This window comes from Camellia sinensis, chromosome 8, assembly GCF_055761805.1.
Source record: "Camellia sinensis isolate YWXY chromosome 8, ASM5576180v1, whole genome shotgun sequence".
Lineage (NCBI taxonomy): Eukaryota > Viridiplantae > Streptophyta > Magnoliopsida > Ericales > Theaceae > Camellia > Camellia sinensis.
This window is the reverse complement of record NC_138968.1, coordinates 115,271,575-115,286,211: the sequence shown is the minus strand read 5'-3', so window position 1 is coordinate 115,286,211 and position 14,637 is coordinate 115,271,575. Positions and strand designations below refer to the sequence as shown.

The following is a 14,637-nucleotide window of genomic DNA, read 5'->3' as shown; positions in this document are numbered from 1 at the left end:
TTGATCGGATATCAGAAAGCATACGATCGAAACATCGAACTAAAAACCATATTTTAAAAAAATTTAATAAACAGTTTTCCGAGCATATACTTTCTCATATTCAATCAACTTAATTTTTTACAGGTATGATATACTTAACAATTCTTAAAATGTGAACGGTTCGAATCATCGAAATTGGGCCTAAAAATTGGTCTAATAACCTAATAAGTAGGAAGTCAAATAAAAAAACTTAAGTAGGGGATGCTGATTCTTTTCTTTTCACAGCGTTCACAACCACCACCTTTCATAGATTAAGCCCATATATATATATATACATATCTGTGTCCAGCTGTGCTCAAAACTACCCCCAATGCAATACAACACCAACACTTTTTTTTTTTTTGACTTGCAACACCTGGTTGGTTCTACTCTAGTTCTACTAGTAAAGTAAAATGAACCTTCCTCTGCTTTCGCCTCTCTCTCTCTCTCTCTCCCTCTTTCTGCCTCTCTATAAATACAGTTTCCCACATACCCCAAAACTCATCATCAGCCAACTCATCCTTTCTCATCATTCACTGCAAGCAATCTTCATTCACATTCCTATAAAACTCTCTTCCTTTCAATACCAACTACAAAAACATCAATGGCTTCTTCTTCTTGTGGGAGCTCAATACTGTTGTTGATGATATCTGCAATTGTATTAAGCTCTGTATTGGCTGTTGTATCAGCTAGTAACTTCAATCAAGACTTTACCATCACATGGGGTGATGCCAGGGCTAAAATCCTCAACAATTCCCAACTTCTTACCCTTTCTCTCGACAAAACCTCTGGCTCTGGCTTCCAATCCAGCAATGAATATCTCTTTGGAAAGATTGATATGCAACTCAAGCTTGTCCCTGGAAACTCTGCTGGCACTGTCACTGCCTATTATGTATGTTTTTCTTGTTATACCTATCATGTATAGTATTAGCATCAATGTTTTTCCTAGAAATAGTAAGCTCTTATGAATAATATCTAATAAATATGATTCTTGTATTGCAGTTATCATCACAAGGAACAACCCATGATGAGATAGACTTTGAATTCTTGGGGAATTTGAGTGGTGATCCTTACATTCTTCACACCAATGTGTTTAGCCAAGGCAAAGGCAACAGAGAGCAACAATTCTACCTCTGGTTCGACCCTACTACCGATTTCCACACTTACTCCATTCTCTGGAACCCCCAACGCATCATGTAAGTACTTCCAAAATTAGTGAAAATTTTGCATATATGACATAACTCTCAATTTTGCACTCAAAATTTTTGTATTGATTGAATAATTTTTTGTCCCCATTTCAGTTTCTCTGCAGATGGAACACCCATTAGAGAGTTCAAGAATGCAGAGTCAGTTGGTGTTCCATACCCAAAGAACCAACCCATGAGGATATACTCCAGTCTGTGGAATGCTGATGATTGGGCAACAAGAGGTGGACTTGTGAAGACTGACTGGACAAAAGCTCCATTCACTGCTTCATACAGAAATTTCAATGCCAATGCTTGCATTTGGTCTTCTGGATCATCATCATGTAGTTCAAGTTCTTCTTCATCTTCTAAAAACAATGCATGGCTCTCAGAACAGTTGGACTCCACAAACCAAGGAGGATTGAAATGGGTACAGAAGAACTACATGATATACAATTACTGCACTGACACCAAGAGATTTCCTCAGGGACTTCCTCCAGAATGCAACATGTCCTAGAAAATTACACACAACTATATATCACTTCCTTCCTCATAGTCATATACCCTGTAATTTTTGTTGTAACAATTTTTTAATTTTTATTTTTGGTACGCAGCTTATTTCCACTATTCAATTCTTCTATACTATCCACAACTGATGTTTGGACCTTTGTGATTAATTAATCTCTTCCTCCATTTTGGAGTAAAATGTCTTGAAAGATCAATCTACAATCAAATGAACTTTATTTTCCTTCGAGCAAGATAGAGTAGCCTTTTGTAGCTAGAGTTTTAAATGACTTGAGTTGAGCTAAATATTAGATTATTTAAGTTTGTCTCGAAAATTTTACAAATTTTAAAATGTATTTAACTTATTTTTGAGTTGATCTAAAACAACTTTTATATTGAACCGAGATCAGGAGGGAAGTAGTCGGTTTGGAAACTTAACAAATTTTTAAATGAGTTCAAATTTAGCTTGTGTACACTCCTTGTCATTTAATTTGATAATATTAGAATGAAATAGCATGAGACTTTTCAAATTCAATTTTATGATCAATAGTTATAACAGGATCATATTTGAGAACATATTTTTACACTAAATGAATATAGTAACAGTGGATCCTATAACATTGGTAAGGTAATGAAGGAACAAAAAAAATTTGTGAAGAAAATTTCATGACCTTCTCATAATAGAATTTCAACAAAGGTCAAAAGTGTAGAAATTGTCTAAATTCAAAGTTAAAGAACTTATAGGCACACTACAAACTTTTGAGATGTCTTTTCTTTTTTCACATAGGTGAGAAATTAATTTCTTTTCTTTTCTCACCTTAAAAAGTGTTATTAAAAAAAAAAAAAAAAGTTCAAAAGCTTTAGAAGATGAGATGAGAATGATAATAAATAGAATACTTAACATATCTTACTAAACAATTTAGAAAATTTCGTAAGAATAAACAAAGAAAGAAATTCGAGTATAAATCATCAAAAAAATGAGCTAGCTTTAAAGAAGTTGAAAAGAAAGACTCAAAAAATTTATAAAAAATAAAATTATGTGGGTGAACTTTAGCCCTTCGAACTTCCAATTTGCTTTAGAATAATTAAGAATTTTTTAGAATGAACATTGGGCTATCTTTCCTCACTTCTACCCAGCATATCAACGCATATCATTTTCACAGGTGTGTTTGCGTTTGACTGTTTATATATTTAAAATGAAAAATCTTAGGGACACTAACAATTTTAAAAACACACTCACAAGATTGCAATTGTTCCCTCATCATGTAATGGTGAGCCCCACCAAAGCTTGTGACTTGTGAGCATAGGCCATTTGGGAACATACAAAAGAAAAGTCAAAAGCTAACTTTTAACTCATTTTTGGTTACATCACCTCTCACATAAAAAAGTCAAAAAAGCTAAAAACGACAAAAAAAAAAAAAACCTAACTTTTAATCATCTTTCCAAAACTAAAGTGTTATAATATTGTTGTTTAATAATTAAGTCACAGTCAGGATGCCCCATCATGTCTCTGTCCTAATTTTTAAAAATTAGCAAATTCAAAGTGTTCATAGCATGCTGTATCTATGTCCCACCAGGTTCATATCCATGCTCCTTGGATAACAAAAAAATGTAAGTGAGAAAATATTTTCATTTTGAATGCTTGCTTTGTACAAGAATATTAGGACACACGATTTCCATCTTTAAACGAGCAATTGGAACAAGCTCCAGGAAATGGCCGAGCCTGGATCCTCAGTCGCACATTCCTGCGGCTTTCCCTGTCGTGCTACAAAACGACGTCGTTTTGTATTATTTATTTACCCTTTCCATTTTTGAACCCTCGTTTTGTATTATTTATTTACCCTTTCCATTTTTGAACCCTAGACTAGACAAATCGACAGAGGTGACGATCTGGATGAGAGATTGACAGAGGCGATGATCTGGACAAGAGTCTGAGTCAATGAAGGGAGAGGCGACGGAGGCGAGGCAAGGCAAGGACAGGTAGCGGTGAGGCGACTGGAATCTGATCCCTACATCTGTTTTGTGAATGTGATAGAATGTGATCCTTTATCCCACAACACATATCTATAAATCTGAATAATTCCAAATCGGTTGATTACAAAGCTATAAATCTAAACACACCTCTCTCTAAGGCATCCACAAGCCTCGTCACTATGAGTACATTGAGTAGTCTTTATATTAAACATGTTTATGAGAGTTTCTGAAGTAACAGAGTGAGAGATGCACGCTCTGTTTGGTTTCCATGGTATTTTTGTTGAGCTCTTTAGTGCCAAGCATTTGTAAGAATTGTTTATTGAGCTCTTTGGTTTCCATGGCATGTTTATTGAGCTCTTTAGTGCAAAGCATTTGTAAGAATTGTTTTTGCTCTTTACTTTTAACATGTAATTGAATTTTTGTTACTCAAACTAAGAAAGAAATAAATCATTTGCTTGGTTATATTCTTGAAAAACTGGCTAGCTCCTGTTCACTAGAGATATGAACCTCCTTAATTTATAAAATTGAGACCATGCAAAATTGAGAGCCCCTTGGGTCTCTGCATTTCCTAAATTTTTTATTTGTTAATTTTTAAATGTACCACAGAAACTTCTAATTGCTGTATTGTTTCCATGCACAACTAACTATAGTGGCTACTATTCACATTTTAGCAATGAACTCACGGTTACTTTCGTCTTTTCGCGTGCTTGCAAAGAGTTGTTTTGTGCAATTAGTGTTTTTATGGTTTTATAGTCTATGAAATCTTTGTTATCAGATTTCTGTTTAATGATCTTCTAGTCAACTCTTTGCTGCTTGATGCTTTGCCTAGATTTGTGATTGACTTATTCTTCTTTTTCATTCTTGTAGTTTCTTTAGTTTTTGTTAGTTGCTTTGCAATATTCTGTTTTTAATTTCCAATGAGAAGCAGCCTATAAATCATTAAAATGACCCTCATGAGCTCCAATTTAACTCGAAAGCCCTCTAATTTGTCTGTTTCCTAAACACTTGTAGTCTGATATATAGTATACCCTAACAGTAATATCGTAGCGTATGCAGAATCCTTATCATTTTGTTATCATTTACAATATTAGTTTTTTTATTCATATTCTAAATGAACATCTTCATTTACTTTGACTTTATATTTTTGCAGACGTCAACTTCAAGTGTTAACAGTAGTACGTCAAATCAATTGACATTTTGCAACAAAAATTATCCTAAATGTCATAAAAAAGCAACTATTCAAATTTCCGAGACGTAGCGAAACAAAAAAAAATTATTTTATTGTTGTCAAGATTGCAATGGTTTTATTGGATGGTGCTTGCCTACAAATGCACAATGTAGAGGTGAAGGAGAAATGCAAATTGTTGCTGAACAGCTTCGATTTATGACCGAACAACTTCGCTTTCAAAGCGAACAACTTCAGTTTCAAAGCACGAAGATGATTAAATTGGAAACAAACATAAATCGAAGTTGGTGTCGTATGTATGGGTTGTTCATATTGCTTGTAATTGGTATTGTATCAGTTATGAATATGTAATAATATATATGCAAGTTAGAAGTAGAAGTAATGTATTTCTCTTTGTTTATGCATGTAATGTATATATTGTAAGAATGTTAGTATTAGTAATGTATTGCGGGTTGGTTGGTGCCATTTTTTCCTGATGTTTGTTGCACTTGGTGGTGACACATTGTTAATATGTCAACATTTTTATACTTTAATCCCCTCTTGCAGTGAAAACACAAAAAAATGTGTTCATTGTTATCATTTGACAAAGTATAAATGTACCTATTAATTATTCCCCCATTTATTTGAATTTAAATTTTTTTAGCATTTATCCTCCACAAAATTCACCTATTCTCATCTTCCTAGATGCACTCAAGAAAACAAGAGGAACAATCATCTTAAGCTCCCAGAAAGCAAAAAGCTAAAAACATTTTTTTGGCATTACTTAATAGATCCCAGACTAGATATAACCAAATTACAGTCGTTGCATTATTAATCAGTAAAGAATGTTCTTAGTAGAACAAGCGTGCAAATTGAGAGAATTTCTAACATACAGAAAGTCAAGGGGAAAATGAAAATGCTTCACAAATTAACTTCTCAGAAATAGATGCTATTAAGCCTCATTGCTCATTCAAAAATCTGGCAGTGAACAATCTCACTTGTAGGTCTACATAGCATGAAACAGAACATTGAAAAAATAGACAGAAAAAAAATGTCACGGATTCTCACAATCAAGTAAATCTCCACCTAGAGAACCTGACTCTGATCTCAAGTAAATTGTAAATCCTTTCCAAACATTGTTCCCATTGCAAAAAATAACATAAAAATTGACCCAAATCCGAACAACATAAAAAAATACACCCAAATTTGAAAATATAATAACATCATTGTTTGCTCAAGGATGCCCATTTACATGATTGTCAGCAGGACTATGTGAGGCTCGCGACATTTGGATTGCAAAGTGTTGAACACTAGTACCTCGAAGCAACTCCTGAAATGATGTCTGAGTGAGATAGACTAAAGGCATTGACTGAGGCGTGTTACTTCCCTGCAATAGTGCTAAATTTATTAAAATATTGATACAATGTATACTACCATTTGAATATAAAGTATGTAAGCAATTATAACTTACATCATATGTAGGACATATGATGTGATACCCCTGTTCTGTATTATGCTAATTGGTCCCAAATGTCATTGTGATTATATGTTTTGATATGATTTGTGTGCCATTATGTGAATATATATGATTTTGAAGTTTTACCTGTTCACCATAGGAATATCTGTTCGAATAATCAGCTTGGGAAATTCAATCGAGGGCCTTATCGGCCACAGAACCCGAAATTTATTACGCCATTGTGTTTGGCATAATTTTTAGAGCCTACGGTGAAATTTAATTGAAAATTTATTCGGGCCAGATTAAATTGAATTATTTAATGACATTGTGCTCCAATTGTTTAATATCTTAATTGTGGCTAGTGGGGCTTCTTGCATTTGAGCACTACACATCTCATTCTCTCATATACCTTCATTTTGGCTGATATTCACTCTAAGGAGAGGAGAGGGCCGACCTTTAGAGAGAGAGAAGAGAGAAAAATTTGTGTTTGATCTTGAGGGCTTGGAATCTTGGAGTCCAATTCAAATTGGACCATAGATTGAAGAATTGGACTTCTAGGTAAGCCATTGACTCTTGAAATTATGAATTGAACTTGTAATCTTGTGAGTTCAAGAGTTGTTTGTAATCAAGAGCATGTAATAAGTTGATTTTTGTTGAGTTTGAAGTCTTAGAACTCATACATGTAAGAGATTACCTTGAATTTGCATGTTTGAGCTTGAAACACATGATCCATGTAGAGTTTTGGTTAAAGCTCATGTTGTAATCGCCATTTATACCATCTGAGTTGGGAATGATGAGCATCTCCCACATGCATGTACAAATCATGGAAGTATAAGTCTTGAATGTTTGAATTTGAGCATGTTGATGATGGGTTTGAGATGTTTTGGGACATGCATGTAGATAAATCGTGAAATTGAGCTTCCTAATGTTGTAATCTCGTATTAGTAGCATGTTAGCATGTGTAAATGTGTAATTTGAGCCATTGCATGCAAGAAATGTAGATGGAAAACCGTATTGGAGCTCAAGAACACGATCTGGGAAACCCAGATTTTTGAGGTCCGCTCGAGCGGGGTAATGGACGCTCGAGCGGGAAAATCGTGCTCCCAGCATTTTTGCAGAGTTGGATGTCCGCTCGAGCGGGACACCTCACGCTCGAGCGTGGAGTCTTGTGGACAGGCCTTCAGCTCGAGCGCATCTTTCGTGCAACCAGTACTTTAGCAGGCCTTAAGGGTCCGCTCGAGCGTAGAAGTTTACGCTCGAGCGGGGACCCTGTTTCCTGGAATTTTGTTCATGCATTCTGTGATTCGTTTTCCATTCTCTTTCACTTGTAAGCACTCTTAGGCATATGTTAAGCATTGTAAATGAGTTAATGAGATACGAACAAAGCCTAAAGAGGAATATGTGAATTAAAGAACGGATTGAACTGTTAGTGACCCTTTTGTATTCATGAAATGTGTAGGGTCAAGCTCCAGGGCGCATCCACAAGCCGATCACTGTGAGTAATATCAATATTTGAAAACTTGTCAATGTCCAATCGTTATTCCCCTATAAATATTATGAGTGGTTAATTGGAATTGTGGACAAAAGTCTGACAAGAAGAAATGAATGAATGGGCCAAAGGCCGTTTTGACATGAATGAATGGGCCAAAGGCCGTTTTGACATGAATGAATGGGCCAAAGGCCGTTTTGACATGAATGAATGGGCCAAAGGCCGTTTTGACATGAATGAATGGGCCAAAGGCCGTTTTGACATGAATGGAAACCCGGATGGGCCAAAGGCCAGAATGTTTGGAACTACAGTTACTTGACTTGCATTTCGTATAGTTATATATATATATTTGGTTGTTAAACAGAAGTATGAATTGGGCCCAAGGCCGTTTGGAGCATGTTGTTCTACATATTGTTATGCAACTGTTATATTTGATATTATTCACTGGGCTATCGCTCACGCTCATTCATGTATTTGTAGGTGAGCCAAGGGAGGTCCAAACCCAGCCCCAGTGAAGTTTGCTAGAAACAACAGGAGTTTTGGGAGAGTCAGCCTTGTGCCCCGCGCATGAGACCATCCTTGCCCTTTCACTATGTACCTATGTTTTGTCTTGTTGGCAAGGACCTAGTGCATGTCTGTACGTACATAGTCTGTTATAGGTTGACTCGTTTTGGACGATCCTGTCTGTAATGAATTTTTGTGAGACCGTACTTTTGATGTGAGTTATTAACGTATCTGAGTATGGTTTGTTTGATGTGCATGTAAGCACGGCTCTATGGACAAAGTTTTTAATTTTGCTTCCGTTTGGCCCCCATTAACTCTGTTAAAATACATTTGGTTTGGTTTGAGGCCGTAGGTAATCTCATGGTTACTGGCCGGTTGCGTCCCTAACCCATGGGGGCGGGTTCGGGTTGTGACAGAGTGGTATCAGAGCACGAGTTAATAACTCACACACTTGTCCAAAAAAGAGCAATAAGCGTCTAGATAAGATCTAGGATGCATTCATGTGATAAGTACGAATTTGGAAGGATTGATTATATGCTCAAATGTTCTGTTATGAATAATTATATGTGTAAGTTGTGAACTACTTGCATTACAAATTATCTGGAAATATGTGCTCCTTAGTGTATGTGTACTTGTGTACCTTTGGTATGGAATATAATGCAAGTTTAATCAGATGGTGAAAACCAGAGGTGATGAGTTAGAGGAATCCTCTACTGCCAGACTGGACAGAATGGAAAGACTGATTCAGGAAATGGCAGAAGCTTTGAGACAGCAACAGGAGTGGCAACAACAGTGGCAGCAACCACACCCGCCACCTCCACCTCCGGCACCACCCGTACCAGATAACCAAAATGATGATCGGATAATCGCTCTCACCAAGGAGTTCAAAAAAATGAAACCACCACAGTTTCATGGTGGACTGGATCCTTTGAAAGTGGAAGCTTGGGTTCTTGGGATCGAAAAACTGTTTGAAGTATTTCCGTGCTCGGATACACAGAAAGTGCTTCTAGCCACTTTTATGCTAGAAGACGAAGCGAGAAGATGGTGGATGTTAATGCGAGAAAACCACCGGGGTGTTGACTGGGTGAAATTTTTGGAAATCTTCTATGACAAGTACTTCCCACAGTGTGTCCGGGACAGGAAAGTGGCAGAATTCATGGAACTCAAGCAAGACAGCATGACTGTAGCTGAGTATGAGGCCAAATTTACTGAGTTGGCCAGATTTGCACCACACGTAATTGACACTGATTATAAGAAGGCAAGGCATTTTGAAGGTGGGCTCCGAAGTGACATCCTAGAGCGAGTGAATGTCCTGAAGTTGGAGACCTACATCGGGGTGCTTGACCGGGCCATCATATCAGAGGCTAATATAGCTAGACAAGCTAAGCCAACAACCGAATGGAAAAGCAACAAAAGGCAAGGCTTCTTTTCGAAGAAGAAATTTTTGAAAAAGCAGAACACGGGCTCCTCAACTACTTCCAATTCTTCCCGAGACGCAGCTCCCATGTGCAACATTTGTGGCAAAAAGCACCGTGGAGTCTGTTACCGTACATCAGGAGCCTGTTTTAAGTGTGGGAAACCAGGGCATATAGCCCGAGATTGTAATCAGAATAGTGGGAAGATAGCTGCTAGCTCCACTGCATCGATCCCGAAGCCGGGAAACACTTTGAGATCTGCTACTACTGGGGATACAGTGAGACAAGGGAGAGTCTTTGCACTCGTTCCGGGTGATACACGGAATGCCAATGCCGTTGTCTCAGGTACTATTTCAATATGTAATCAGGATGCCTTTGTATTAATTGATTCTGGATCGACGCACTCATTTGTGACATATGCATTTGCATCTAGACTGAAAAGACCCCTAGAATTGTTGCCATATTTGTTATGTGTGTCTGCTCCATCGGGGGAATCTGTGTTATGTGACTATATATATATCGGTTTTGTGACATGCATATTGAGGATGCTACCCTATATGTAGATTTGTTGCCCTTAAACTTTAGACACTTTGATGTAATTTTGGGCATGGATTGGTTGACCAAATATTGTGCCACTATAGATTGTGTGACAAAGAGGGTTGTGTTTAGACCACCAGAACAGAAGGAAATTGTGTTTGTGGGAAATGGGGTAGTGCCTCCACCATATTTGATATCTGCAATGAAAGCATGTAAACTGATCAGGAAGGGATGCCAGGGTTATTTGTGTTATGTATTGACTGAACAATCCGTGAATGTTGAATTGGATGATATTCCCATTGTTAGAGAATTCCCAGATGTGTTTCCAAATGAATTACCAGGGGAATTGGTAGATAGGGAGATAGAGTTTACTATTGAAACTGTGCCAGGCACCCAGCCTATTTCTAAAACTCCCTACAGGATGGCTACCGCCGAAATGAAAGAATTAAAAGAACAGTTGCAAGACCTTCTTGATAAAGGGTTTATCCGGCCTAGCACTTCGCCTTGGGGCGCACCAGTGTTATTTGTAAAGAAAAAGGATGGTACCTTACGCCTGTGCATTGATTACCGGGAATTGAACAAGGTAACGATAAAGAACAAATATCCCTTACCCCGTATTGATGACTTATTTGATCAGTTGCAGGGATCACAGGTGTTTTCTAAGATTGATTTGAGATCTGGGTATCATCAGCTGAAGGTTAAAGCAGAGGATGTTGAGAAAACCGCATTCAGAACGAGGTATGGTCATTTTGAATTTCTTGTTATGCCATTTGGAGTGACTAATGCTCCGGCAGCATTTATGGACCTAATGAATAGAATTTTTAAAACCTACCTTGACGAGTTTGTTGTAGTCTTCATCGATGATATTTTGATATACTCTAAAGATAGACCTGAACATGAACATCATTTGAGGACTGTTTTACAAATACTTCGGGAAAGGAAATTATTTGCTAAACTAAAGAAATGTGAGTTTTGGTTGGACGAGGTCGTTTTCTTAGGGCATGTAATCAACAAGGAAGGAATTTTAGTGGACCCGCAGAAAATAGAAGCAATTGTGAATTGGCCTACACCAACTAACGTGACAGAAGTTCGCAGTTTCATGGGCTTGGCCGGGTACTACAGGAGATTTGTAAAGGACTTTTCGAAATTAGCTGTGCCTCTTACCCAATTGACGCGTAAGGGACAACCATTTGAGTGGAATAGTGAAAGAGAATCAGCCTTTCATGAATTGAAGACAAGATTGACCACCGCACCAATTTTAACACTACCCTCAGGTACGGAAAATTTTGTGATCTTCAGTGACGCATCTTATAAGGGTTTGGGTTGTGTGTTAATGCAGAACGGGAAGGTGATTGCTTACGCCTCCCGACAGTGGAGGCCACATGAGAAGAATTATCCAACACATGACCTAGAATTGGCTGCAGTTGTCTTTGCTTTGAAAATCTGGCGGCATTACTTGTATGGGGCAAAGTGTGAAGTTTACACGGATCATAAGAGCCTAAAATACTTCTTCACGCAGAAAGAGTTGAATATGCGTCAGAGAAGATGGCTAGAGCTGATAAAAGACTACGACCTAGAGATTCAGTACCATCCCGGGAAAGCTAATACAGTGGCTGATGCCTTGAGCAGAAAATCAACAGGGAGTATGGCTTGTTTGCTTACTGAACAAAGAGAGATTTTGCAAGACTTTGAAAAGTCTGAAATTGAAGTGGTGGTATGTGAACAGGGCGGATTGATAGCCGCTATTACAGCCGAACCGGCAATTGTTGATGAGATCAAGCAGAAACAGAAAGAAGATGAGCTCCTCAGAAAGGTAATTGATGAATTTGAAGTAAGCCCAAAAGCAGAGTACAGTGTCGAAAATGGAATGTTGAAATTTCGAAACCGAATATGTGTTCCTGATACCCCGGAGCTAAAGAAGAGGGTTTTAGATGAAGCCCACAGATCTGTATTTGCTATGCATCCGGGTAACAATAAAATGTATCGAGATTTGAAACAAACCTATTGGTGGCCTAAAATGAAGAAAGAGATTGCAGAGTATGTGTCCAAGTGTCTTCAGTGTCAGCAAGTTAAGGCTGAACATCAGAAACCAGGCGGCCTACTTCAACCTCTTCCTATTCCTGAATGGAAGTGGGAACATGTGACTATGGATTTCGTTGTTGGCCTACCTCGGACTTCCCGAGGTATGGATTCTGTTTGGGTTGTAGTTGATAGACTGACTAAGTCTGCACATTTTCTGCCTGTTAAAACTACATTTACTGCTTACAGATTGGCTACTATTTATGTTGGCGAAATTGTCCGATTGCACGGAGTCCCAGTGTCCATTGTGTCAGATAGGGACCCGAAATTTGTATCTAGATTGTGGAAAAGTTTGCAGGAGGCTATGGGAACAGAACTAAGGTTCAGTACTGCATTCCACCCACAGACAGATGGCCAGTCAGAGCGAACGATACAAACTTTGGAAGATATGCTTCGCATGTGTGCCTTGGATTTCCAAGGGAGTTGGGAGGATTACTTATCACTTACAGAATTTGCTTATAATAATAGCTTCCACTCCAGCATCGGTATGGCACCATACGAGGCTTTGTATGGTAGGAGGTGTAGATCACCTATTTGTTGGACAGAGGTCGGAGACAGAGCTTTGCTTGGGCCTGAAATTGTACAGGACACCTCTGAAAAGATCAAAACTATTCGGCAAAGGCTCAGAACAGCTCAAGACCGACAGAAGAATTATGCAGACGTTCGGAGAAGACCTCTTGAATATGAGGTCGGCGACCATGTGTTCATCCGTGTTTCTCCGATGAAAGGCCAAGTCAGGTTTGGGAAAAAGGGCAAGTTGTCGCCCCGTTACATTGGGCCGTTTCAAATTTTGGAGAAACTTGGTCCAGTGGCTTATAGAGTTGCTTTGCCACCGGGATTTGAGCAGATCCATAACGTGTTTCATGTGTCGATGTTAAGGGGTTACCTCCGAGACCCGTTACATGTGATTGATTATCACCAGGTTGCTATTGATGAAAATATGGAATATACTGAATGGCCGGAAAGAATTATTGATCGACAAGTGAAAGAATTGAGAAACAAATCCATTCCAATGGTGAAAGTGGAATGGAAGGAACACTATGGGACAGATGCTACATGGGAAAAAGAGGAGGAAATGCGTTTACGCTACCCACATTTATTTCCCGACGAAGGTAAATTAAGTTTGAGGGACCAAACTTCCTAAAGGGGGGAAGACTGTGATACCCCTGTTCTGTATTATGCTAATTGGTCCCAAATGTCATTGTGATTATATGTTTTGATATGATTTGTGTGCCATTATGTGAATATATATGATTTTGAAGTTTTACCTGTTCACCATAGGAATATCTGTTCGAATAATCAGCTTGGGAAATTCAATCGAGGGCCTTATCGGCCACAGAACCCGAAATTTATTACGCCATTGTGTTTGGCATAATTTTTAGAGCCTACGGTGAAATTTAATTGAAAATTTATTCGGGCCAGATTAAATTGAATTATTTAATGACATTGTGCTCCAATTGTTTAATATCTTAATTGTGGCTAGTGGGGCTTCTTGCATTTGAGCACTACACATCTCATTCTCTCATATACCTTCATTTTGGCTGATATTCACTCTAAGGAGAGGAGAGGGCCGACCTTTAGAGAGAGAGAAGAGAGAAAAATCTATGTTTGATCTTGAGGGCTTGGAATCTTGGAGTCCAACTCAAATTGGACCATAGATTGAAGAATTGGACTTCTAGGTAAGCCATTGACTCTTAAAATTATGAATTGAACTTGTAATCTTGTGAGTTCAAGAGTTGTTTGTAATCAAGAGCATGTAATAAGTTGATTTTTGTTGAGTTTGAAGTCTTAGAACTCATGCATGTAAGAGATTACCTTGAATTTGCATGTTTGAGCTTGAAACACATGATCCATGTAGAGTTTTGGTTAAAGCTCACGTTGTAATCGCCATTTGTACCATCTGAGTTGGGAATGATGAGCATCTCCCACATGCATGTACAAATCATGGAAGTATAAGTCTTGAATGTTTGAATTTGAGCATGTTGATGATGGGTTTGAGATGTTTTGGGACATGCATGTAGATAAATCGTGAAATTGAGCTTCCTAATGTTGTAATCTCGTATTAGTAGCATGTTAGCATGTGTAAATGTGTAATTTGAGCCATTGCATGCAAGAAATGTAGATGGAAAACCGTATTGGAGCTCAAGAACACGATCTGGGAAACCCATATTTTTGAGGTCCGCTCGAGCGGGGTAATGGACGCTCGAGCGGGAAAATCGTGCTCCCAGCATTTTTGCAGAGTTGGATGTCCGCTCGAGCGGGACACCTCACGCTCGAGCGTGGAGTCTTGTAGACAGGCCTTCAGCTCGAGC

At 38.3% G+C, this 14,637-nt stretch overlaps 1 protein-coding gene across 1 annotated transcript; it reads left to right on the top strand.

The window, feature by feature from the left end:
- Window positions 1-344: 344 nt before the first annotated feature.
- Window positions 345-1,834, top strand: LOC114311434 (xyloglucan endotransglucosylase/hydrolase protein 22-like). The gene is made up of 3 exons (XM_028257572.2): window positions 345-910; window positions 1,021-1,214; window positions 1,320-1,834. The coding sequence occupies exons 1-3, from the start codon at window positions 623-625 to the stop codon at window positions 1,717-1,719; spliced, it is 882 nt and encodes a 293-aa protein (XP_028113373.2). The 5' UTR covers window positions 345-622; the 3' UTR covers window positions 1,720-1,834.
- The last annotated feature ends 12,803 nt before the right edge of the window (window positions 1,835-14,637 follow it).